Below are 26994 nucleotides of genomic sequence, written 5' to 3'. Positions count from 1 at the left end.
CTTTCTTTATTCAATAATTAATAATGATGCATGCATTAATAGATTGATTAACTAATTATCGTCGGTAGACACTAAAGAAGTGAGGTCTTCAACTATTTTATAACTAAAATCCAATTTAATAAAGAGGAATTTGAGTAGAAAAATCATTGTGAGAATTAAATAATTGAAATAGACATGTTGAGTTTATTTTTTGGAGACTATAGAGCACCGACAGAGGCAAAGTACCAACCCCTCCTTTTGGCTATGTGGTGCATATATATCATTGGTACCTACTTTATAGAGAGTGATAGCAACATAGATGGATGTGTAGCTTCTTGTTAATGAATTCAGTGAAATTTTGTATGAGGTGGACCTGAAATAACTCGTAATTTATTTTAATATTAATTTAAGCACATAGTAACAATGACAAACCCTACGGAGATCAAAATATAGAATTTTTAATTAGTTATTATGATAATACAAATTATTATTGTTATAAATTCAACATTGCCTTATAAAAAAAATTAGTTCAGAGTTCAAAGTTACTTCTTTTGTTTTATTAATATATACAGACTCCAATACGACTATTATTTGATAATTAGATCTAAGAGAAATATGTTCATGTGGGCTCTGATTAAATTTGTCTCGTGATATATTTTTGAAATACTAATTTTTTAAAAAATTTAGCAAATAAATAACTAGAGTTATTAATTAATGTGCAAAATTTTAATTAGGTAAACATGAAAAGGTAAAGAACTTAAGTTACAACTCAAAAATTAGTTGCTCTATCTACACAAATCTTTACATATATCCTTCTTTTATATCCTATTTAAAATCTTTGCGAGGGATAAAAAAGTCAAAATAGGAAGACGAAAATTATCCGAAAGCCTGGCATGCATGCCAAATGAAAATTTCTCTTTAACCACACACAATATGATAGCCAAAAAAAAAAAAAAAAAAAAAAAAAAAAAAAGACCTCTTGGAGCAGTGGCTTAGAGGTCGTCTCGCATGCTTAAGATGTGAGGTTCAATTCTCATCAGGCATAAATTCCATCCTCCTACTCCATTCGGGCATTGTCAGTTAGGTTTTCTGTGATAGGAGCTTCCGGTTGGGGCCCAAGTTAATCATACCGTGTAAAATAAAAAATGATAGCAAAAACATGTTGACCAAATATAGTGGAAAATAAAATGCAAAGGGGGATTGGAAATATATAACATAAATAAAATGACAGCTAAAAAATGGTAAGCAAAGGCAGTGGGGTGGATGCATCAAAATCACATGCGAACAATATTATAAGAGCAAGTGGGTCGATTGATTAGACCATTACATTAGATAGATGCCTTTCTTTCTTTCTTGGTTCTTCAATTCGTTGTTGTTTTATAAATCTACAGTTAGCACGTCGCTACTAGCTGTGTTTTCTTTTCACTCTTTATTTAATTTAATGTTGCCACTTAATTAGTATCTACTCTTTGCTCATGCCGACAATTTTGGGACTTTCTAATTACATAGGAGAGTAGTATAATTACTAGTATTAATAATTAATTAGTAGACTATATATACTTATTTTTTTGATTGAAATTGTAAATATGTTTTAAGTATTATTAAGAGTTGGCTAACATTGGTTAGGATCGTATTAGCGTGATAGATTCAATTTGATTGGGTCAAGTCAATAATTTTGGATTAGATCTAATTCGAGTATATCACTATATTTATTGCAAATTAGTGTATAGGAATAAGGGCATGTTCTGATTGACTGAACTGAACTGAATATTTTATGAGAGGAACTGAACTGAAATTAAGCTGAAGAGAACAGGCCCTAAGTCGGATCAAATTTCTTATTCTATTAAAATTTGGTTGTTGATCATATTTCAATTAGGGTTAGTTTAAGTCTAGAATATATATTTAGAGCGGACAAGTTTTGTCATACTCTTGTTAGTAGTCTTTCTCTATCTAATTAGTTAGTAAAGTAATGGGTAATATTGTGATTTGAATTAATCTTATCTTAAACGTACTTCAATTCATTCCTTCATAATTGTTTCCTCATTGTTCATTTAAGACTTTTGATTGTCTCTTCTTTTTAACCCAAATTGTTTGACTCATTTACTTTTTCACGGTCGTTAAATAACACGTTTGAGCTTTAAAACTTAAACTAAAAGTTATTAAAATTTATTTAAAAGAAAGTTAGATGAATTATAAAACTACATTATGCTAAAACAAATAAATTTAACAAAATCCATCGAAATAGTTTTTCTCTTATAAATTAATGGGACATCATGTGGCCAAAGTTTTTAAACTCATACTCTCAAAAAGACATATGGAGTAAACTTAAGGGCAAATGAAGTATAAACCTATTTGTTTAGTCAATTTTAATTATAATTAAATACTTCCTTATTTTAAAATATACTTTCAAATGAAACTGTAATTCTCTCATTTCATTTTAAAATGACACATGTTATTATGCTCATTTGCCAAATACATGATCCGTTTTAAATATTAATCTCTTCAATATCAATAATAAAAAAATTAGAAAATAGACATAGACTTTTTTCATAAGTTATGTAATTGTAAACGAATTTAAAGTGACATATATGAATAGTGTCTAAGTCAAAACACGTCAACTAATATAAAATAAGAGAGTAGTATAAAACACATTCTCTCTGTACTAAAAATCATTCAAATTTAACTTTTTCTTTTTAAAATATGCTAAAGATATAATTGAGACTCGAAACATTTTTAGTAGTTTACTACTTAGAGAATTATAGTGGGACAGTAGCTGTCTTTACTCAACGTAAATCAGTGGTATCACGTTGTATGATGTTGTACAGACAAATCACTCATCAATATGGTCTATCAATTCTATATTAAACAAGGAAAAAAAATTAGTTAGGATTAAATTTTTGCATAAAAAGGGTTTTAACTTGTAGAAGTAAAATATCTCCGTCAAATACGAAGTGATTAAAGTGGATGCATATATTTCGTTAGTGTGGGATATAGAATGTTTTATCTACCTAACTATTTTTTCAAGTTAGAAATTAACAAGAGTGGACGATACAAGCTATTCTCAAACGGGGAATGAAGGAATTTATTAAATTATAAATAAGGACATATACATTTTTGAATAGTTAATTAAGGACCTGTTCACTTCAGCTTAATTTCAGTTCAGTTCAGCTTCTAATTTTCTTCTCTCATAAAAGATTTATTTCAGCCCAGTTCAGTTCAGCTCCAATCATTTCAGTTCAGTTAAGCTCCAATCAATTCAGTTCACTTCAGCTCAATTCAGTATATGTGAACAGGCCCTAAAAGGTACTCTTCAATCCCCATTTATCTTTTATCTAGTAGATAAACAAATCTAGTAAATCGGGATGGCAAGTTTGTAATTAAAACCAAGTGAAAATGTGTCAGCGTAATAAAATATTTTAAAGAAAGCAATGTAGGCAAAAAGGTGGATAACATTTGTTCTCTTCATCTTATTTTTACGAAAATTTATTAAACTTTATTTTTGCTTAAATAAAATTAATTTTATTGAACTGAAATTATTTTTACCTAATATTATTTATAAAAGGTGAAGAAAATAGGGCACATAAGTGATGTATTTTAGTACAATGTATTATATGTTATATATGACAATTTTAGCATTAAGGTTCTCAAATTAAGGCCACATTCACCTTCATGGCTTTATACTTTACATGGTAACTAGAATGTTAGGTTCTTTTTCTCTTGATTTATATTTTTTCCAATAAAGAATAAAACCAATCTTCAAGTTGTGTTCTAAAACTTTGAGCAAATAATGCATTTTTAATTGATGCTTCCTTAAATTGCATTAGTATATGTTTATATATATGCGACAAGAGATTGTTGCATGTGGTAGCCGGATTCAACGTTTTAGTGGAGGTGATGTTCTTAGGAAAATGATTGATGAGCAGTCTTTTTTTTAATTTTATTTGGGGGGGTCACAAGAGTGATGACCTTTATATTCATAGACCATAGTATTGTCTTGTTAAATGATTAAACGAGTAAATAATCAATAATGTAAGGCTTTATCGTTCTATCCTTCTATGATGTAGTTTGGCATCTTCGATGTAAAATTTAGGCTAGTAGCTCCTTCGTTCTAATAACTTCAAATTTTGGTAGATCATTTATTTAGATTTGAGGTCATGGAGATGAGATGTAGGGTTAGAGTACAGATCATATGTACGATTGATAGATACTTTAATGATCACTAAATTCATTAACCGTAAAAACTTGTCGAATCATATTTTTATGTGACTGATAAAGTCACATTAACAGATTATCATGACCAGGTCAAACCAACTCAAAAACTGTGTCAAATAGTTCTATCTAAACTCATCCCTAATGCAAATTATTCGGCCGGTCCAACCTAGTTAGCTTTAATCGATAGTTAATACCTATATTTTTATCCTTGCTCCTTAGTGCAAAATTAGGTTGGTCCGAGGATGATTAGCTTTAATCAATAGTTACATACTTTGTAAGTATATTTTTTTCCTTCTTTTTATTTTCAAAAGAGGTAGGCCATAAATTTATGGTTTTCTTGTAATTAAATGTGAAAGGGTGAAATCTATCTTTGCTCTGATTTGTACCATGCATTGTATTGGCCACTTTCGTGGTTCAATAATTTATTATGTCAAACCTTAATGTTTACGAGATCAAACATAAATTGAAAAAAGAATAACCATTTAATTGTCATAGTGTTCAAGGCAGGTTACCTTAAGGAGCTATGTATGTGTTCCAATTGGTGACAGTAAAAAAGGTACCAAAAAAAAGTTACTGCACTTTGTAGTTTGTAGACATAGTAATAGTATACAATTTATGAGGCTACTTATAATTGGGTGTAAACGAAGAATTTGAAGTTTTTAATGGTGAAGTAAGGAAAGATGATGACAGTTGTAAAAGAGAATTTTTTACCCTCATTTGTTAATATAAAGGTGTCTTTAATTTGTAGGACTTAGAAATTCATTGGTGTTTCTGCAAATTGTTCTTCATGCAATTAATATTTTGATAAAATGAATTCCAGTTTGAATTTGTATTTTATTTTAAATTTTCTACCATAGTATACTATGACCTTTTATGATATACTACAAAATACATCTGTTTCGGAGTACTCTTTTACTTACCCAGTTTCTAAGTAATTGACACAGTTAAATTTGACACACTTATCAATGCATAAGTTTGACCTTAAATAGATGCAATATGTGGTTAATTGTTAGTAAAAAATATGTAAAAATTAATAAAACTTTATATTAATACCTATTTAACAATAAATTTCTTGTTAAAATTGGTTTTTTTTGTTACGTTACTAAAACATGATGGTCAAAGTTAATACTCTGTATAAGAATGGTGAAAAAAAAAGGTTAAATGTGTCAATTATTTAGGAGCAGAGGAAGTATTTGACAATGACTAAATTAGGGCCTGTTCACATTAACTGAACTGAACTGATTGAAGTGGAGCTGAATTGAACTGATTGGAGCTGAACTGAAATGAATATTTTATGAGAGAAGGAAATTACAAGCTGAACTAAACTGAAGTAAATTGAACTAATTAGAGCTGAACTAAAAGTGAACTAAACTGAAATTAAGATGAAGTGAACAGACTCTTAATCTAGCTAATAATCTGAACTTAAACTTTGAAACATCATTCTTATAATTCCATCAATTTCTTTTCGTTGTGTTTGTTTCACTTTTTGCATAGCTTTCAATGCACGTATTTAAACTAATGTCATCTTTAGATATGAATAACTAAACATTCAAAAAATTAATATGTGGAATCTACAGATTATTCCACATTATTTATTAAGGTTTGGTTTGTCAATAAATTATTAGATTTGATTTACATCAATACCTTTAAAAATTACAAATAAAAACAACAAAAAGAAACATATAAAGTATAAACATAATTGTAGAAAAATTCAATGCAGAGATTGCTAAGGGTTTGTTCACTTTTACTTAATTTCAGTTCAGTTCAGCTCCAATCAATTCAATTCCTAATTTCCCTCTCTCATAAAATATTCATTTCAATTCAATTCAGTTCAGTTAAGCTCCAATCAATTCAGTGCAGTTTAGTTCAGCTACAATCAGTTCAGTTCAGTTCAGTAAATGTAAACAGGCCCTAATAAGTTGGATTATTTATCACCTGCTCAAACTAGTCGAATTATTAATAATCACTTAAAAGTACAAACTTAAGACTCGACTATATAACCATCAAATAAAACATAAACGTATGGTATCCGTTCCGTGACTACAGTAACAAATTCAAAACTTACTATATGCACCATTGGGAAAACAATTTTAAACCATTGTAGTCAAAACAACAGATTAATTTGCATGAACCGATGCTTAGTGTTACTCCAACATGCATGTATATAGTAATATTGGATAACAAATTTATTGACTTACTTCATTGAAGTTTGAGACACATGAACATGGTCCAACTAGATAGCTAATCAAGGTATATAGCATTTCTATACAACCCTAAACAAACTCTATTTAACTAAAATTGTATCAATAATAAAGAGGGAAATCTTACACATTAAAGTATTAAACTACTTATTTAATTAGTACTAATGCATTTTTAATTGTACTAATTAATACCAAGTTTTTTTTTTTTTTTTTTTAAATATTTAATATTTTTATTTTTAAGTTGGCCTAGGGAATGGTAAATTTGTTGCCTTTTTGCCAATTAGTTGGCCGGCCTCATTGGATACTTCACCTCTTTTGTTTTGTGCCATTATGATTTGTTAATCATAAAAGTCATAATTCATGATTGAGTAACCTCCTCGTGACTTACACGTGGCATATAATTATGTAATTACCTTTTTTTTCACATACAAATATCATATTAATCATAGTTAAAGTTGGTATAATTTTTGCGTTAGTGCTTTATTCAACTTAATTTAATCGTCACATTAGCCTTAGAGCCTTCAGTAGATAGGGCATGTTCTCATTGACTGAACTCAGCTGAACTGAACTGAACTGAACTGAGTTGAACTGAACTGATCTGAACTGAACTGAATATTTTATAAGAGAAGGAAATTAAGAGCTGAACTGAACTGAGCTGAACTGAACTGAACTGAACTGAATTTCAACGTAAGAGAACAGGCCCATAGTTTGATGTGATAAGTAATTGTTGTGGATTATGGATTATCTACTACTCATTATATTTTCGGAGTAATAGAAAGAGAGGTATAATGAGATATATGAAAAAAAAATATTTTTATTACTTCATGTGAGATGATTTGCTCTGACTATTTGAGATACTAAGATCCTAGAATTTTATACTCCATAACACAAAATGTAACATTAAGGGTTTGTTCACTTCATCTTAATTTAATTTAGTTCAGTTCAGTTCCAATCAGTTCAACTCCTAATTTTCTTCTCTCATAAATATTCAGCTCAGCTCAGTTCAGTTTAGTTTAGTTCAGTTCAGCTCCAATCAGTTCAGCTCTAATTAGTTCAGTAAATGTGATCAGGCCCTAAAATTAAAACAAGGGAGTAACTAAGGCAAAAAAATTTCGTGGTAGATGATTTGACCGAGTGAGATCCTAATTATTATTATTTTTATTTTTTTTTTGGTAAAATACCATTTAAAAAAGTAAAGTTAGGTTATTTTATTACTTTATTATGAAAAGTGCCGTTAACTTAACAAGCAAGGGTACTTACGTAGCTTTAGCCAAATGATAAGCAGAAACATAAAGGTTGTGAAAAAACACACCATCTCATAATTTGCTTGTTATACGTGTATTTAATTAAGCAAATGCCTAATTCTTCAAACAACTTCAACTAATAATTATTATGGGCTTATTAAGTTATTATGGCGTTTGGTTTGAGGATTATAATTTTTTTTACATTGTTTGCTGAATTAAGAAGTTTGATAGATTATGCAAATGTAATTAATTTTAGGTAATTTGAGAACCTAATAATTAATCATAATTGGGCCCAACAATATACTATGGGGTTTGAGATTCTCATTGGCCATTTATAGACTTGTTAATGATCCAATATAGTTATAAGCAAGCTATATTTATTGGGTAATTAGATGACTTTTCATCATAGTTTGATCCCTCTATCCAACAAATATGAGTATCTTTCTATTTACAATTTACTCAAATCCTCCCCTTTGTCAATTTATTTATTTATCTATCTCTTTTTTAAAAGAGTGGTGTCAAATTTGAAAAGCTTCAACTTATGCAACTACATATATATATATATTTTTTTTTCGCATAAATAAAATTCACTTGCATCTAGTTACATTATCATATATGTAAATTAATAAGTTATGAACTTTACTTATAAGAATTATTGTATTGGTGAATAATGTTTCTTTGTCAACTTTTATAAATGATGGGAAAAAGAATTGGTAAATCTTTTCTGATAATGAATATAATTTCTGGTAGAATTACATTGAAAATCAAGGTGACAATGAGAAGTTAATTGTACATATTCAATAAGTTATAAGCCCGATTACAACATGGTATGACAGTTAACTTATAAGGCTAGTTTATACGTAAAAATGTTGTGTGTATATGAGCTATTAAACATTTGAGAAGTGGAGAAGTTAATTGGTCATTTGACTAGTTTGCATTAGGAGCTACATCTCCCATTCATCCATTGTCAAGCAGATTATGTTTTCACATTAAGTCATCATCACATTCATATATTAAGGGCATGTACCCTTTTTGGACAATAAATTGCCTCATTTTTTGTCTTTCAATAGGGTGAGATTCAATACTGGTAGAAGACTTACCTAAATTTATACTACCTCCGTTTTTTATTATGTGCAATAAAAGTATAGTATTTTATATCTCACAAATAATAGTCCTTTGTTATACATAATAAGAAACGGAGATAGTATATATGTATATACATGTGAAGGTTGTGATGATTTCAAAAATTAATTATTTTAACTATCTATTACAAATTTTCACATGTATACAATGATAAATTAATGTTAATGATAAAATATTAGATAAAAATAATTATATTTGTCATTTTATTATTTATTGATTGTGCTATATCATTATATTTGTTTCCTACAAAACATTATAATAGATGACTAAATATAAAATAAATTTGATAATATAAGAGATATAGGGCCTATTCTTTTTAGCTTAATTTCAGTTCATTTCAGTTCCTAATTTCCTTCTCTCATAAATAATTCATTTCAGCTCTATTCAGTTCATTTCAGCTCCAATCACTTCAGTTCAGTTCAGCTCCAATCACTTCAGTTCAGTAAATCTGAACAGGCCCATAGTCACGAATTTTACAGGTAAGGTCACAATTATTGACTTTGTAAACTTTTGGAGTCTGTGTAAAAAAAAAATGTCTGAATTGAGTAGATAGTGTGACACGTGTTAAGTGTATGAAAGTGGAGTCGAATGACACATATACTCTATCTATTTTATAAATCTCTTACTTTCTATCTAGAGTCATTCCATGAAGTTTTTCTCACTTTTACTTTATTCATTTATTTTTTGTCAAGAAAATACCATTACTTGACCCCAACTTAAACCACTTTAATTTTGTGACCAATTTCTTTTTTAAAAATTTTCCTTTTACGCTATAAAGTAACATCATGTTTCAATTCACATTACTTAGCAATTCATCACATTACTTTATTTATTTTTATTAGTATATGAATAATGGAAAAACTTTACGGAATAAAGTGAGTATTTTGTTAAGAACCCCTTGTAACAGATTAGTATAGATTTTAGCAACCTTCTAATACTTTATAAATTTTTCCCATTTTAGAAAATTATTATTGTATATCCGGGCTTGTAAGCTTACATGGCTTAAGAGAACTAATACCTAGAAAATGATGAAGTAGTAAACAAGTGGTTTGATGTGTGTTGATTATTCCTTTCTTGCTTTCAACTTCTCCGAACGAAATTTCTTTGATGTTTTGCTTTCTTTGATTTTCTTTGACTTGATATGGGCTTCTCCACTTTCTAAATGGGCTTGCATCTTTTATTTCCATTGACTTGGGCTCTTAATGAGTACTCATAATGTCCAACAAATTAACACATACTCAAATACTCAATGCTAGTACTTGTTAGTGCATTGCCTTAACGTTTTCTCTCCAAAACTATCAAATATTGCATTTATAGCAAAGGGTTGGTCAAGTACCAATATGAGAGTGATAATGTGCACCGTCAAGTTTTAGCTTGAGCTTAAGCAATGAGCAATTTAAGCTTTATTCAAATACGGAGTATAAGCTAGTTTGCTGATAACTTTTTAATTTCATAAGTATACAATGATGTCTCTATGTACTTTTTTTTTTTTTTTTTTAAGTAATGTACTAGCGAAGTAGCGAATAGCCCGGACGTTGCCCCGAGTTATTATTTTTGTAGTTGTATGTGTAATTGCTAATTTTCAAAAAGGCATTTAATAATTTGTGTGTGTTTTTAATACTTATGTAGTATAGTATTAATTTATTTGTGTGCAATAATAGAGCATAAGTGACAATTAGCCTAAATGGTTAAATTGTGATCTTTCTTCTAATTGGTTGACTGTTCGAGTATATATATATATATGTTTTTTAATTTAGTTGAAACAACATGGAGTATTGTTGGTTGCGTGAGTGATGTGGCATATTGAAGAATTGAGTGGGTGACGTGGCACATTAAGAAATAGAATATGTGACATGGTGTAATAAGAGATCTACGTGACACATAGGCGTTTTTAGAGAGGCCTTTTAATATCTAGTTGAAGTTCATCAAATTTACACAAGTCCTGAGTTGAGCTCACTAAACTCGAGCTTTGACAAAGTTAAGCTAAAACAACTCACAAGCACCTTAGTGTAATATCACCACTACCTAGATCCGCTCTTAGGAGAACTAGTAGTATGTGGATGCGAAGGGACGCACTTGTAAATGTGGTGTGAAAATACATGGATATTTCGAGGATCAAGAATTGTGAGAGAATAAAGGTGAGATATAGTGTGCCTAAGTGTATGTCAAAATAGTCAATTGAGACATATACAGTTATACCTATCGAATAATCTAAGGTTTCGACCATGAAGTGTGTTTTGGAACTAACATCTATCGAGGCAAGATGTATCATCTAACTTTGTCGGGTTAGGCCTTGGTCGAGCTGAGGTCAAATTTCAACTTTCAAGCTAGAAGCTTAATCTCAATTTACTATTTTACCATGCTTAGAGCATGTTCTGATTGACTGAATTGAGCTAAACTACACTGAACTTATTGGAGCTGAACTGAAGTGAATATTTAATAAGAGAAGGAAATTAAAAACTGAATTAAACTGAACTGAAAATAATTTGAACAGAACAGACCCTTATTACCCTGTATCGGATAAATCAATTTTATTTGGGTCATATTTGGATTGGATCTTTAATCGAGTCAATTTTTAACAAGCCCAAGGTATATTCTCATGGAGTGCGCTAATCGAAAGGGCTGGGGATGAAACTTCATCTATGAAGTAAAATCAAATCCCTTGTTAAAGAAGAAGAGAAAGAAGAAGAGAGCAATTTGATTAGGAAGAAATGGAGGTAAAGCAAGAATCTGGGTCTCCAAAGAAGAAGCCTCGCCCGCTTGTGCGCATTGTGCTTCTTCTCATGTCACATCGTGTTCTTGTCAGGTACTCTTGATCATTTTGCTACTAATTTTGAATCTGGGAAATGCTCAATTTTTAATTTTTTCAAAACCCCAGTTTAATTTATCTCAATTTGTTGCTATTTTCAGTTTAATTTGCTGTATTGCTGGAATTATTGCACTTTTACTATTGCCTGTTCTTGCCAAAAATACTTACATATCAGAAAATGCACTCATGCCAGGTTAGTGTTTTTGCTCAATTCTTAAATTAATTTAATTGGGTTTTTGTTTATGTGGATGATCTTGTTGGTTGATGTAGTCTCGATTAGTTTTGATTGAGTGTAAATTGTGTTCAATGGTCATTTTTGTTAGATGTTTGCTCTTCAAATTGCTCAATAGTACACAGAATTTCGAAATTTGGACTTTATGTACACCCTTTGGATCTTAATATGTTGCTAGAAATGGGTTTTTTGCCCCGGGCAATGATTGCTGGATGGCATACATTGATCTGTTTCATTCAGTGAGTAGAAATGTGTACATTTGGGATAGTGAGTGATTTGACTTTAGGCAAAATTTAAGAGAGATTACTAATGTTACTTTTTGTATTAATCTGGTTAATCAACGAGTAATAATGTTGTACATGTGAACATATCGCGCTTGTAAAGATTCTTAAAGAGGTTTTATATGGTTTTAACTTGTTCTGTATATAGTTTTGGATGAATGGTTGATGGGAATAAGTGTTTTTACTAAGTACATAGTATGTGACCTATTTGTGTTTCCTAGGTTCTGCCAATTCCATGCTTTCTTCAGCGGATGTATTAGATGCTGACAAGCTTGTTACAGAGATAATGAGATTGAGCTTGGACGGTGATACTGCAGGCATGTATGTGTTCTCTATATTTCTCTTCATATTAATCTCATCTAGTACGATTTCCTACGTTCTGAACTCCTGTGCAAAGCTTTAGATGCTTGAAATTGATTCGAGTATTACCTGGAAGTGTCTAGTTTTACTGCATACTTCAGCTGTCCAAGCCTTTGCTCTGTAAATTGAGTTGCAATGGATGATTTAATGCCTGAGCTTTTCTGATGTCATTCTTGCTCCAGGTTTAAGGCATTTCATTGAGTCTTCTGTGAGGCCTTTGGCCTAAGGCTTATATTTGGATATAAAGATAAACTGAAATTTAAAGTTCATTCTTTTCACTTTCTTCGTGCCATTTGTTGGCCAATTGTGTTTTTAATTTTTCACTGATTCTTTCATTTCAGTGAAATCCCAAGGCTACTAAAGAAGCGTGTGGGAGACTTGGGTGCAGAAGTTAGTCAGTTCCAGTTCTATCCACAGACAAATAAATTTCATCCTCTTCATTTCTTTTCTAGTCATGACAGTGACCTGGATCAAGATAACACTACCTGTGTCAGTCCAGCTGTTAGTACTGTTGGTATAGTTAGGGCTCCACATGGTGACGGAAAGGAAGCTATTATCCTGGTGACTCCTTATAATGCTGTGAAGCCTGATATTGGTGAAGCTTTATCATTAGGTGTAGCATACTCTGTTTTTTCTTTGCTAACGCAAGTTACCTGGCTGGCAAAGGACATTATCTGGCTTGCTGCAGATTCTCGTTATGGTGAACATGAATCAGTTTCTGCTTGGTTGAGGGAATATTATGCGCCAACATTTTACCACTCAGAAAAATCACACACTGATATGTGCTCTGCAAGCAATCCTGATTGGGAAAATGTGGATAATCAGGTTGTTGGTGCAGAGTCGCATGAGAGCTTTAGACGTGCTGGTACCATGGCTGCTGCTCTGGTGATCAAAGTTAATGGGAACAAAGATGCTCAGGATAGTCTTAGTATTTATGCTGAGGCATCCAATGGCCAAATGCCAAATCTTGATCTTATAAATGTTGTGAATTATCTGGCAGTACATCGTCAGGGTCTGTATGTAATGGTAGGGAAACATTGGTCCTTATTGGAGTCAAAATGTCTGAAGATAATTGGTGGAACAATTGAGTTTCTAGGAAACCTGGCTAAAAGCTTAAATCCCCAATGGGACTTTGGTATTCCTGTTAACGAGTATGTTGAAGGTGCCGCTACCCTTACTAGTTCATTATATGCTCAGGTGACTCCCCGCTTTCTTTTTATTCCTCGTTTTGTTTTCCCTCTCTTCCTACACCATCTGTCTGGCCATGGGTTTTTGTGTGTCCAGCAGACTAATCATTTGTCATTTATATTATTTTACATGTTGGTCTTGTTATTTATCTTTCCTTGTTGTTATCATTCTTATAATAAGGCGCTAGGTGTTCCAACTGGTTCCCATGGTGCTTTCCGTGATTATCAAATTGATGCTGTCACATTGGCGATTGCTCCCAAAGCCTCACCATATAATAAGGGAAAGCGAAGTGACTTTCTGTTGCGGAGTGGCCGGTAATGTGTTTCTACAACTCGTTTCCCTAATTTTATTCTTTTTATTACCCCAGTTGAATGTTATTTTAGTGGAGTGCTCTGGTAGACAACTAATTAAGATAGGCTTTTTGAAAAATCTTCTATTGCTTTGCTGGAAACAAAATGTTGAATGCCTGGTAAAAGTTGTAATTCTTGCTGTAGTGTTCTGTATTGAATATTTGTGAAATTTAATGCAAATTATGTTAATTAAGCCGGACTGCAGCTTCACAGGGTTAGCAAGCTTACAAAACTGAGGACTTAAAGATCCTTGACATATGGTTTGTGATTTGCGGTTTGTGGTTTGCTTCAAATTGTATTTTATACAGTTAAAAGGCACAACTGACATACAATCCGTTAACTGTTCAAGCTTGGTGTCTGCTGCTATAGATGTTCAAGTGTTTCAAGTCTTCTTAATCCTTGCATAGAATAGGCGTGCTTTTGCCAACATTGAAATTATATTTCTAAAGCTGGATGATCATTCAACTATTCTTGCTAGTTTTTTAAGCTGACGACATATAGGTCCATATTTGGTGGTTAGCATGTGAGATGAATGGAACCTAAACATGTCTATTACATCCTTTTGAATATATTAGCTCAAGTGACACTGCCAGCTGCTTTGGGTTTTTGAGAATAAATCACTTTGCTGTAGCTGAATTCCAATTTTTCATCAATATACATCTGATACCTGATTGAGCAGCCCATACAAGTGTTTAGTGGTTTTTTTTCCAACTGTTGGTCTTCATTTGAAACTGGACAGTGGACATGACTAGCTTGTTCCTTGTCGGAGCTGCCTGCTGAGCTTTTGTGTTTAATTCTCTTTTCTACCCTCCCTCTCCGATTCCTTTTGTTGTGTGCCATCAAGTGAAGTTTAGAATGAAAAATAGTGATATGTCCCTGCCTTCATATAAAATTCAACCCTTGCTTTAGCCAGCAATATTACTACTTTTAAAATAGACTGATATGCAAGGTGCTTGGGGACGTCGAAAAATTTGGTAATACTGTCTCAGATAATATATGCGAGAAGGTGTAAAACCAATCATAATATCAAGATTTTTTTCTCCTGAAATTCTGATTTGGGTACAGAATGTTTAAGAATGTTTAAGAATGTTTCTACTTACCTGATTAAAATCTTCTGGAGATAAAGCTTACACTCACTTCACTCACTAATGCAAGGGCTCCATAACTTCACTCTAAACAAATAAAGCGTAATATGTAAAGGAATAGAGTCAATCAAACATGCAATGATAATCTGAGGCTTTGAGCTCTTACTAAGTTACTTGTCATACTCATTGAGAAATATTAAGCTAGACTTACATGGGTTTTTATGGTATTAGATGCCTAACAGAGATGATAAAACAATCTAAAGTAAAAAATTTAAGAATGTCTAGAATCAGTTATAACTGAAAATTTAATTTTGGCATCATTTTTATTTTCAGTTTTCTAATTTTTTGAAAACAAAAAACCAAAAACAGGAAACAAGAAAAAGGTGTTTCCACTTTTTTATTGTCAGTTTTCAAAATTATCATGATTTTAATAAGTTTGGCCAATTTTTGATTCATTATATGACATGTATCATATTATTTTGAAAAACAAAATACCAAAAAACAAAAAACCACAGCGATACCAAACGGACCTTAATTGATCTGATTTTGTTTTTTAACTCTTAAATATAACTTGGCAAAGTCTGCAATTATAATACCGAGAACTTTCTGTGGCAACCTAGCTCAAAATGCTTACTAGACCTTCTGTATGATTATGTGAGACCCGGCATGTGCGTGTCAGCCTCATTAAACACATGAATATGCTTGGCAGCCCAATTATTGAATCTCCATGACAGAATCTGATTTAAAGCTTCCACCCATATATGGAAATACTCGATTGTCCTCACTGTTTTAATCATCAACAGGTATTAGCCATAGAGCAGTTTAAGGAATTGAGTCTTGAGAGATGTAAATGCAACACATCATTCTACTATTGGAAAGATATTTGGCCATGAAAGCTAAGATCTGCTTTATAACTTTGCACTAAAAAACAGCCCCTCATTCACTTGTCTTACCAATTATATCCTGTTTGTGGCTTTCAAGAGATAGTTCAGCTTCGTACATTTTGTTTTTCCTTTAGCTTTATTAATTCTGAGTTTTCTTAGCTACTAAGAAGATGGACTTGCATTCTTGTTTTTGTGCTGTAAAAATGTTCAAGTTTACCCAAATGTATCTCCCACAGTAACTACTTTAACGCAAAGAAAAGCATAATTTCTTCCCCTTTTGCCTCAATTGTTGTTGATCTGTAGGCTTCGTAGGCTATGACGTAACTTTCTTGCCTTTATGCTCTAAGGAGTAAGTACTTGCCTTTCTGCAACCATGACATCCCTATCTAATTGCCACAACTGGCCCAGAAGAAGGTTACAAGCATCCATTGGTGTCACATCACACAAAACCGTGTCTTTGTCCGCACACCAAAATTAATCCAATATTGCCTCTTGAATTCTACCTTATTCTCACTATCTAACTATTGTATCTTAGGATGTGTCATAGTATGTGAAGTTCTCACAATCTATTGAGAGACTTATAAGTTTTCCCACCAATTTAACACCCTGAATATGATTTTCCATCGAAGATTTTAGATCTCTTTGAACCGATGTCTTGCATCTCCACAAAATTTCAAAATTCTCTATGATCTCCTTCCACCTCATTCTCATTGTAATTCTCTTATTTCTCCTTCATAATATCGCCAAGCTAGCAATCTCATCATCTCTATACTCAAATCCTTTTGTTCGGGGAAGTGCTTTTGGTAATCTTGAAGCTAATTTACTTTGTTGGGACCATTTAGTTTTTCATATTCTTGAAATTTACAACTTGAAGGTTTATGTCTTTGTTTTGTTAGAAAAAAATAAAACCACCTCTTGACAGTTTTGGTAAACAAATGCCTTTGGCTTTGCTTTCATGCCTATTTGTTAGTTTTTAACTTAATCACCTGAAGTAATCAAACTTTAGCAAATGACTAGCAAGCAACGGCTTCAAGAATTTTTAGCTTTTAAAATGTTTAATCCTGTCAAAATTCAAGAAATCTATTGTTTTATTTCTTGCAATTCGTAAATTTTTTGAATTAATCAAAATCTGCATATTTGGCCACATTTGTACCTCCTTGCTGCAATTAATCAATTTGACTGTAAAGATTTTGCCTCTATGCACGTGGAACAAGTTGCGTATGGGGCCTTTTGTTTTTTCCCCGTTTGTCCCAAGACTGCATTATATTCGAACTCTAATGCTGCGTAATTGTATCCTTTTGGTCAATCCAAGTCCTTGAAGTCAAGGAACCATTCTGTCTTAGGATCCAATCCAAACAAAATTCCAGATTTATAAATTCATCATAATATAATGCATCGGCTAATCTGAGTATATGATTTCATCCTCATACACTCCTAGCATTTAATCGTGGTGAGGTTTATATTGCTGAGATGGTGTCTTAGAACAGAATGGAACAGAGAACCCTGTGGCAGGTTCTGGCCACTTCTTCTAGACCCTCTGGTTTGTCATTGAAGTTGAGCTTCTTTGTCCCGTAAATCTCCAGTCAGGCTATCTTCTTCTTCTTCTTCTTAGATATTTTAGGCATCCTAGTCACAAAAGGTCCTAGAGAGAGATGCTGATGGTTCGAGTCTGATGTCACTTGATAAATACCAACGTTGGGCACACCGCACACCAACACAAAATAGCATGGAACAGTGTGGGGAATTGTTTTTCAAAAGTCTAATACAGGAATTCTTCATAAAAAAGTTAAGGCGTGATGCATTAATTTGAATATTTTGTTTATAAATTTGAGTTAAATCTAGAACCTGTTGTAGTTAGAGAGCAAAAGCTTGAAATTACTTGACACAACTAATTTCAAGCCTTTTGCAGCGATTGTCCTGTTGAAATTTAAGAATGATATGAAAAAAATCTGTTGCTCAATGTCTTATTGTCTTCTTTCTTAATGCAGGTTGATTGGAGGCACAATTAGATCAGTAAACAACCTACTTGAAAAGTTTCACCAGTCATTTTTTCTCTACCTTCTAACTGGGCCCAGCAAGTTTGTTTCAGTAGGAGTTTACATGATCGCTTTTGCACTCCTTATTGCACCCTTACCGGTTGTTGCTGCTTCTCTATATTCTGATGCTGTCACATGTCATCCGAAGTCTGACACGGTAAAATCTTCAGCAAGCGATAGCTCATCTGATACGATGAATAAATCTGGTACTTCATGGAGGTGGCTTCACGCAGCGAAATCTGTGTTTGTCATACATATATGGGCAGCTGTTGTAGGATTACTTCCCTATGTAATTTGTCAAATACCCAACAGGACATCAACTACATGCAGTATTTCCTGGATTTTGCTGTCATTAGCTAGCCTTCAAATCTTTTACAAGGTCTTCGGCTCACCTTACTCCAGCTTCAAGCCATCACACCTGCATAAACAAGAATGGGCTGTCTTAAAATCTGTGATGATCTCAGCATCTTTCATCGGTTTGTCTCTCATGTCTGTAGTGAACTTTGCAGCTGCAGAAATCGGGGCCTTATTGTTGGTGCCATTTTGTTTGATGGCTCAGCCCTTAAAACTAGACATGCAAAACCTGAGCTTGAAAGCTTTCTCCAGAATTGCTTGCAATATAGTCTTAGGGTTGTCCTTGTTTCCACCATTTACTTTCTTTGTGATAAAAGGCTTGTCCGAAGGATTCAGTAGTATCAACATCGGTGATTTTTGGACCTGGGCTGAGTCACTTTGGCTATGGAATAGCGCAACTTATCTATATTTGCTGTTGGTGCACCTTCCATGCTGGGTGTTGTGTATCCATATCTTATTACATCCTTGTTAAATTTCCTTGAAAACTTTTCCACTAACTTGCTGACTTGTTATTTAGAGCCAAATTTTGCCCTAGTTTTAGCCTTTTTTTGCTATCAAATTTCAATCAACTCACCTCAAGGCTGTAATTTTAAGATTTTGCTAACTAGGTGTTGTACCATCTTTATTCGCCACGGGGCGAAATTGTAATGTTAAAGTTTGATTTCAATTAATATGTATGTATTTTTTTTTTTCCATTTTGTTTAGCTTCATGTAAAGCCTTTTCTTTTCTCCTTGAGTTGAGCCATTTTATAATATTTACCTCAGGATTCATATTCAGTTATTCACTATAAACTAATGTCCTCTCATGCAAAAATGTGATTGTTAATAAATGTCTGAAACATTACTCAGCCACAAAAAAAATGTCAGCAGCCTTAATTTTTGGGTGGTTCTAACTTCAACATTACGAAGGTGTCAAAAATTGATCCAACATGAAATAACCTAACCCTACATGTAATGACACGATCTAGAATTTGATCTACATGGTTATAATAACTTAGCATAACTCAAATCCGACGTGACATGACTTGAACCTGATCGACGACTTGCACTGATTCAACGTAGTTGTCAATGTCTAATGTCTTGAGTGTTTTGATGTCTTGAGTGTTTTGTTGTACTCTTTTCATATTTTATTACTTGCTCCATTCACAATTTTAGCACTATTCATAAAACCTATTTTGACTAATGTTTCTGATTTATACATAAGAGAAAGTAGTCTTGTGGGTAATTATTCATTTTCATTTCTTATAATTTATGGGAAAATACAAGTTAATCTGCCAGATAAACGAATTTTTGTTAATCTGATGACATTTTTGTAAATATATTGAAAAAGCAGGATTATTTATTCAGTACTTTTGGTGAGTTGTCTAATTACTATTTGCCTTTTGCTTTTACTGTTTGGTGAGGAAATTACACATGTACCCCTCAATTAGTACATGAAAAGACGCATATACCCCTCCACTGCTACTTGAAAATACAATTATACCCCCAGATAAACAAATTGAATGGGTATCCCTCATAATTTATATTATTGATAATTAACTATACTACTAATCAAATATTTACATTAGTTTATAACTATGCGTGCCCACGAGAAATGGAACGAGTAATAAAATATGGAAGGAGTATTGCCGTTTTCGTTATATGATGTTCTTGTAATAAAAAAGCAAAGTCAATACTGCCGAATTATCAGTCTTGGCGGGCAGACAGGAAATTCCTTTCTAATTGCACAATCTTCTTGATTCACATTATTTCTTCTAGTATCAGGTATTTTTTCAAATTTTTCATCTATTTTTATTTGTTATCGTATTCGAATTTTGTCTTTGAATTGCTCTATTTTCTGATTATTTTGTTGTTTGTGTTAATTTTCTCTGAATGTTTTAGGGTTTTAACTTCTCAATTTGATTAGTTTGGGAATTGTGTTCATCCTCAATTAATGATTTCCGTAATTTATGAGGCTAACGTTTATGTTTTCTCAACAATTATTTGTTTGTCCAAATCTTCCTAAATCTAGCGGAAATGTGAAGTTTTTTATGTGATTGATTGTTTCAACTATATGTTTAAATCATAGTGGTACAGCAGCATGAAAGAGATGAGTTCACAGCATAATTGCAAATTTTTTTTTGAGCTTGTAAGTGTGAATTTGGAGCAGATTTAGGTTCCAAGTTTCTAATTCGATGTCGATATCTAGGTTACTTGTTGGTGTTAAGACAATAATTATAGACCGATAATTTATACCATTGTGAGCTGAGTGATAATTTCACTGACTATAGTACTATACTAATTGTATGAAACGAAGGATCCGTTACAGGAGTTGTTTGAGTATCTGATATTGTTGAGGGTATTATGATTTCTGTGAATCCATTGATGAAATACAAGTTAAGTTCTAGGCGGATATATATGATCATATTAATGGCTTATAAAAACACTTAAGCTGTTGTGTGCTTTGATACCACGAGAATGAATACGAGGAGATTCATGGGAAATTTACTTTCTCAGTCCGTACCAACCCATATCGAAGTACTATTTGATTAGTTGTGTTCCTCTCGCCCCTTTTCTTCTTCAACATTCAATTGAAACATTTATGTATATGGGTATCAATGAAAGTTAATCTCTTGGTATTTTAGGAAATTCTACAATTTTTCCAACATCCCCTATTGGATGTGACTTATTATTGGATGAGGGAAGTTTATGAATAGAGTGGGAATCTGAGAATCAGTAAATTTTTAGAAAATTGGAATTATATTTAGGAAAATTTGTAAATTACCATCCAAAAATAGAAACATTTTCGAAATAACCACCCATTAAAAATTTTATTTTAAATTACCACCCCTTAAATTAATTAATCACGCAGATTACCACCTTTTTAAAATTTCCGACTGAATTCAGATGTGTGGGGCCCACAATCGTGACTTCCCTCCTAATTTTTGTTCCTTTTTGTCAATTTCACTATTCTACGCTATTGAAACTACTCCTCTCTCAATTCTCTCTGCAAATTCACCTATCTCCATAAATTCTCACCCATTCTACAAATTAGGATCCTAAATTGCAGATTAAAACCCTAAATTCGTTTTAGTTCATCCTAAAAAGTTGCTCTTGACTAATTGGGGTTTTGCTTGAAGCTTGATTGCGAAAGTCGCCATTATTAGGGTGTTTGCTGGGGACCAGTTGTTGAGTTCATTCACCTGACAATGCTTGCTGTCAATGGCGACGTCAGAGGTAAGTACTTAAGTACACAAATTGCAAACACAATTTTCCCAGAATTAGCAGCAATTCAATGACAGAAAACCAAAATTGGCCGAAGAACATGAACCCTAATTAACTAAACACCCAATTTCCCCCAATTACAATACAATAAGAACCCTAATTTACGAAGAAAATAAACCCTAATCAACTAATCACCAGTTTTCCCCAATTTAACAACAATAAGAACCCTAAATTTAAAGAATGAAAAATTTACCTGATGCGAATTCACCTATGAAGTTTCTTGAGGACGCTTCTGCAATTACAAGCAAATATGTTTGGGGTGAAATTTGTGGAATTTGGGGAGAATTTGGAGTATAAATCGCAAAGTAGGGTGGGAGATGTGTTATATAGGACAAAATCGAGGGGGAATTCATTTGGGAAGCAAGAACTAGCCGTTATTAGCCGCTAGGAGGGCCCCACACATTTGAATTTAGTCGGAAATTTAAAAAAGGTGGTAATTTAAGGGGTGGTAATTTAAAATAAAATTTTTAATGGGTGGTTATTTCGAAAATGGTTCTATTTTTGGGTGGTAATTTACAAATTTTCCTTATATTTATTGATGGTTTGCTACTTAGCTTAGTTCTTGCACACCCATTTTCTTTTTCTTTATACTCCCTCCGTTACGATTTACTCGCAACAAAGAGGGAGTTTGCGGACTCCTAGGCAAAAGATGGTAAGTGTAACTAACAAAAAATAAGGGCATGTGTTTAGTATTAATCCAACCCAAAAAAAAAAAAAAAAAAAAAATCAAATACAACCACTTAGCACCTAGCAGCACCACCACCACCACCTAGCAGCAAACCACCACCAACACCTAGCACCATACCACGACCACCACCACCACCACAATCAAACCTAGAACCACGATTTCGACCCACCACCATCCCTAATTGCGCCCACAACCACGATTTCGATCCACCACCGCCTCCGATTTCGACCCAAAACCCCGATTTCGACCCAAAACCACGAATGTGACCCAGCACCACCCACGATTTAGCCCGCAACCCCGATTTCGACCCAGCTCCCAGCACGAACCACGAACCATATACAAACGAACCACCACGTACCACCCACCACGAAGCCCGCGAACCCTCAACAAATCCATGGAACCTAGAAAACAATCACATCTGGAAAATTACCAAGAGAAGGAAGAGATCGACAACCCTGATTTCTGGGTAAATAGAGCACCACAACAACCCCGATTTCTGGGTAAGGAGAGAGAGAAGGCGACGAAAACCAAGAGGATATCGATAGTGAGTTCCGGCGACAATAGATCGCCATGGTTGCGGTGGAGATCGGGGGAGATGAACAAAGAGAGAGAAATTTCTGGGTAAATAAAGTGGAGTTGCGGTGGTAGTATGGAGTGGTGGTGGTGGTGGTTGCCAATTAAGATGATGATGAATTTGGATGGAAGGAGAATGATTTTGGTAGAAATGTTTAAGTTAATTAATGTTAGGGTTTAAGTTAATAAGATAAAATTAGAAGTTTAATTAGGGTGTTTAGAAAAAAAAAGTAAGGGTAATGTTGTAAAATCACACAAAAAAACTTACAATAAAGGGAAATAAATAAGTTTGTTGCAAGTAATGTGTACCAGCCATTTTTAGTAATTGTTGCAAGTAAATCGTAATGGAGGGAGTAATATTTCTTGTAAGGAACCAACAAAAGAAAACTATTTTATATTTGTGTTTCCCTTAAAAAGTGGTTTCCATGGAATATCATTTTTCCCGAAATATGTATTATGTCAAAACAAACAGAGCCTAATAAGTATCCTTGTTTTTAATAGTGGTAACTAGTGAGAGCATAGATTGTCATTGGCATTAGCTAGGTGTTGTTGCTTTGAGCTACTCATAAGTCATAAGAAAGAACAATAGGCTTAATTAGAATACTATTAGAGATCAGACCACATCATGTACTCAAAAACAGCTTCTACCAATTTAAAATAGCAAAATTCATGCAATTTGATATACTCTCGACATCTAGGTCATGATGGTCTAATACACTAAAATTTGGGCATCTCAACGAAAATATATAAGAACAGCTAAAGAACTAAGCTAAGAAGATGTATAGGAGGAGAGGAAAGGGATGTTCGGAGTAGGAAGGAGGATGTGAAATTCTTTCCTCTTGAAAGAGACATGTTCTTAACTCTTGGAAAATCCATTTTCTAGCTTTGCAGATATTGTTTTCAACCCTTAACAAACCAAAGAGTGGAAAATGAGCAAATTATTTTCGACAAAACTAATGAAGCGTTAGTGAAGTAGGTTTTCACATAATGAGCCCCCATCATTCTGAAGTTGTAAATGTACTACTGAAGATGAATGGGTGATTGATTAAGACTTCTTTGCTTTGTAAAGTAGAATCTTTCTTTGCTATAGAAATCATCTTTTGGACATGACATTTTTTTCGAAGCACTTCGTACATATGTTGTTATGATACGTTTTTTGTTAATAAATATAAGTTGCTCCTGGGGGCAGATAGAGGATATTTATATAATTATATACTACCTCCGTTTCTTTTTAGTTGACACGTATTCCTTTTTAGGAAGTTTCTTTTTAGTTGACACGTATTCCTTTTTAGGAAGTTTCTTTTTAGTTGACACGTTTCCTTTTTGGGTAAATTTTTTACTTTGCATTTACAAGCTACCCCACTTGCTTTTTCATTCTCTATCACTCTCTCTCCTCTCCTTAATATATGTGCCTAAATCAAACGCGTCAACTAAATAGAAACGGAGGAAGTATATATTATCGAAAAGGGTGGTACTTTAGAAGGTTTGCTTATACAAAGTATAAAAAGTGCTTTGTTTTGGATTTCAAATTAATTTATTTGGTTTGTTAATTCTTTTATTTGATACTAACTAATAAGAAAGTATACCTTCTATCTGAAAATGATAGTCATGTATTGTATTGTTTGAAATGTCTACATAAAGGTGTCACATCTTTTTAGAATAATAGTGGATCATGTTTGGAACTTCCATTTGGAATGAAGAGGGGTTGTGGTGTAAGGTATATAGCTATTTCATGTCTCTTTTTGTAGAATCTTATTAACTCCTTTAGTTTGATGACTTGGGACAATGTGATGACTATTTCTGGATAGCGAAAGACCGAAAGTATTCACTGGGCACCAAAGGCTTGTCAGCTAATTTTGGTTATTTATTTGAAGGGGAGGGGCATCTAGATAATTAAGTAACTTGCAATTTTATTTGGTTTGTAAATTTACTAAATAGGTTTGACATTTTACTTTATTTTTTTGAAACCAGGTTTGACATTTTACTCATCAATAGGAAATTGCAAATCAAGTGAAGTTTGGGAGGCTGGAAGTTTAGCTGCAAATTTCAAATATTTCTTAACTCCTACATATTTGGTGTGCTTTAATGGCATCAAGGCGCAGCGTGAAATATTCTCACCTTGCCACTGATGAAGATGGAGTAAACGATTACAATGATGATGGCCGTATAAAGGGAAAACCATTTGATCCTCGGTTTGATTACACACCAAAGTGTCTTGACAAAGTTCCATGGAAATCAATTTTTCTCGCACTGTTCCTTCTCTTCCTTGGCTCATTTCTTCTCTTTCTATCTTTTTTCATTTTCACTGGTCATATGGGAGGGGAGCGGTCTCAAGCATATGGTCTCCTTGCACTTGGAATTCTTTCCTTTCTTCCAGGTATTCATAAAGTGTTTTCTCCTTCACCCCCTGTATTTTTTGTCTTATCACTTCCTTTAGCTAAAGTACAGTATTTTACGAAGTCTTTATGTATTATAATAAGAGAATCATTCTTGTTTTTTTATTTTTTGGTTTTCATGGTTACATCATTTATAAGTAATCTCTTTATGGATTCCACATGAGGTTCTATTTTTTTGTCTAAGGAATCCAGAATTAAAGAAAGTTAAACAAAATATGATGTATGCTTTAAGTCCTAATTTGTAGCAAAAGAAAAACAGTAGCCGATGATCTAGTTTTAGCCTATGATATCAACTTCTCTTTCAAACCTTTCGAAGTGGTGACTGCTGCCTACTTCTCCTGCCAGTATCTTTTGCTCTTTAAAAAGATTGCTTGCTGGTGTCCATAGCCCATAGTAGCTTCTCTTTTTTAGCAGGGTAAGGCTATGTAGATCCAAACCTGCCCTTACCCTGCTTAGATCTGGATCTGTACTAGAAGTATTGAGGCAATGATGTTGTAATTGTTGCTATTGAACTGCAAAGTCACACTAGCATAATTCTTTTTGCTAGTGTTTTTTTTGTTCATCTTAAGGAAAGGGGATTCTGGGATTGTGTTAGTGATCCGGAGCTGAATCTGAAATAGAGTTGGACGTATATCTGTATATGCATGAGTTTTTGAACTAAATTGGGAGAAAAAGGCCTGGTTCTGGTTCACCCCTGCTCAGCCCTTGAATTCCTCCGCAGCATACAAACAGGCAACAGGAACTTTTATAGATTTGAATTATTGTCACTTCACATTTCTAAAATATTTGCCTTCTTAAAAAAAAAAAGGATTTAGACTTTTGAACATGACAAAAGTTTCATGACTTTCCCATCCACGGAAGTAAAAGGGGTGGGGATAGGAGAACAGGATGAGCCTTTTGTGTGATTGCAAATGTACTACTCTTTTGATTTTATGCAGCATTTGTACATGATTATGGTTAGCAATGTTGAGGGTTTTTCATTCAAATTGACTTTGTTTGGTTAATATTGTTCTGTTTTAAATTGTTGGTGCAGGCTTCTACGAGACCCGGATTGCATATTATTCTTGGAGAGGTGCTGCCGGCTACCGTTTTGCAGCCATTCCTGACTACTGACTCTTATCCTTCAAGATTTGCACCTCCGGCTCATGTATCCACTTTGTATCTCCTATTCTGTTTCTTGATGCTATATTGCATAACTGTTGTATAGACTATAGTGCACTAACTTTTAGGAGTTTTGTACTTACAGTAGCATCCTGTATTTTTACAAGATTTTATCTTTAATGCTGGTGCATAACGCAGCAGTCTTTTTTTTCTGATTACATTTTAAATGACACTCAGCCCTAATAGAAAGTCATGCGCACTGGGTTATATATATAGTTTGTGCTCTTTTGTATATTTGAATCCAGTGGAACATTATCTCGGGGTGCGTTAGGGGAAGAGGGTTTCGGAGGGGTTTTAAACGATTTGTCCTTGTATGGAATATGGACAAGGGTGCACAAGTCTTTTCTTAGGAGAGGGTGTAGTGTGGCTCAATTGGTGTACCCCGAATTACAAGAGTAGTATTCCTGAGATAATTGTTATGGTAAAGAGTGGAAATATGGTATATAAGTCCCTTACTTTCGGTGCTTTTGCATCACATGTCTGGCTTGAAGCTGGATTTGAAACTGTCAAGAGTACATTGCTATATGCTGGTTGGAGCACCATATGTGTTCGGA

At 33.2% G+C, this 26994-nt stretch overlaps 2 protein-coding genes across 3 annotated transcripts; both read left to right on the top strand.

Annotated features, from left to right (window-relative positions):
• Positions 1-11414: 11414 nt before the first annotated feature.
• On the top strand, positions 11415-19026 carry LOC145614673 (uncharacterized). The gene is made up of 6 exons (XM_081669744.1): positions 11415-11585; positions 11690-11781; positions 12323-12422; positions 12803-13658; positions 13830-13963; positions 17957-19026. The coding sequence occupies exons 1-6, from the start codon at positions 11491-11493 to the stop codon at positions 18828-18830; spliced, it is 2151 nt and encodes a 716-aa protein (XP_081525870.1). The 5' UTR covers positions 11415-11490; the 3' UTR covers positions 18831-19026.
• Positions 19027-19985: 959 nt separating this feature from the next.
• Positions 19986-26672, top strand: LOC145615347 (uncharacterized). Of its 2 annotated transcripts, none has more exons than XM_081670416.1 (3): positions 19986-20122; positions 24855-25260; positions 26313-26672. In XM_081670416.1, the coding sequence occupies exons 2-3, from the start codon at positions 24969-24971 to the stop codon at positions 26390-26392; spliced, it is 372 nt and encodes a 123-aa protein (XP_081526542.1). In that variant the 5' UTR covers positions 19986-20122; positions 24855-24968; the 3' UTR covers positions 26393-26672. The 2 variants fall into 2 exon arrangements, with proteins under 2 accessions (XP_081526542.1, XP_081526543.1); XM_081670417.1 differs by having other exon boundaries at positions 20063-20122; positions 24879-25260.
• Positions 26673-26994: the final 322 nt, after the last annotated feature.

This window comes from Chenopodium album, chromosome 25 (genome assembly GCF_948465745.1).
Source record: "Chenopodium album chromosome 25, dcCheAlbu1.1, whole genome shotgun sequence".
Lineage (NCBI taxonomy): Eukaryota > Viridiplantae > Streptophyta > Magnoliopsida > Caryophyllales > Amaranthaceae > Chenopodium > Chenopodium album.
The sequence above is the reverse complement of the archived record's forward strand: the minus strand, read 5'-3'. Positions and strand labels throughout refer to the sequence as shown.

Coding starts and splice junctions, on each gene's coding strand:
- LOC145614673 (XM_081669744.1), top strand. CDS start 11,491: ATGGAGGTAAAGCAAGAATCTGGGTCTCCAAAGAAGAAGCCTCGCCCG. Junction 12,423..12,802: donor GACGGTGATACTGCAGGCAT/GTATGTGTTCTC, acceptor CTTTCATTTCAG/TGAAATCCCAAGGCTACTAA. Junction 13,659..13,829: donor CTAGTTCATTATATGCTCAG/GTGACTCCCCGC, acceptor TCTTATAATAAG/GCGCTAGGTGTTCCAACTGG.
- LOC145615347 (XM_081670416.1), top strand. CDS start 24,969: ATGGCATCAAGGCGCAGCGTGAAATATTCTCACCTTGCCACTGATGAA. Junction 25,261..26,312: donor AATTCTTTCCTTTCTTCCAG/GTATTCATAAAG, acceptor TTGTTGGTGCAG/GCTTCTACGAGACCCGGATT.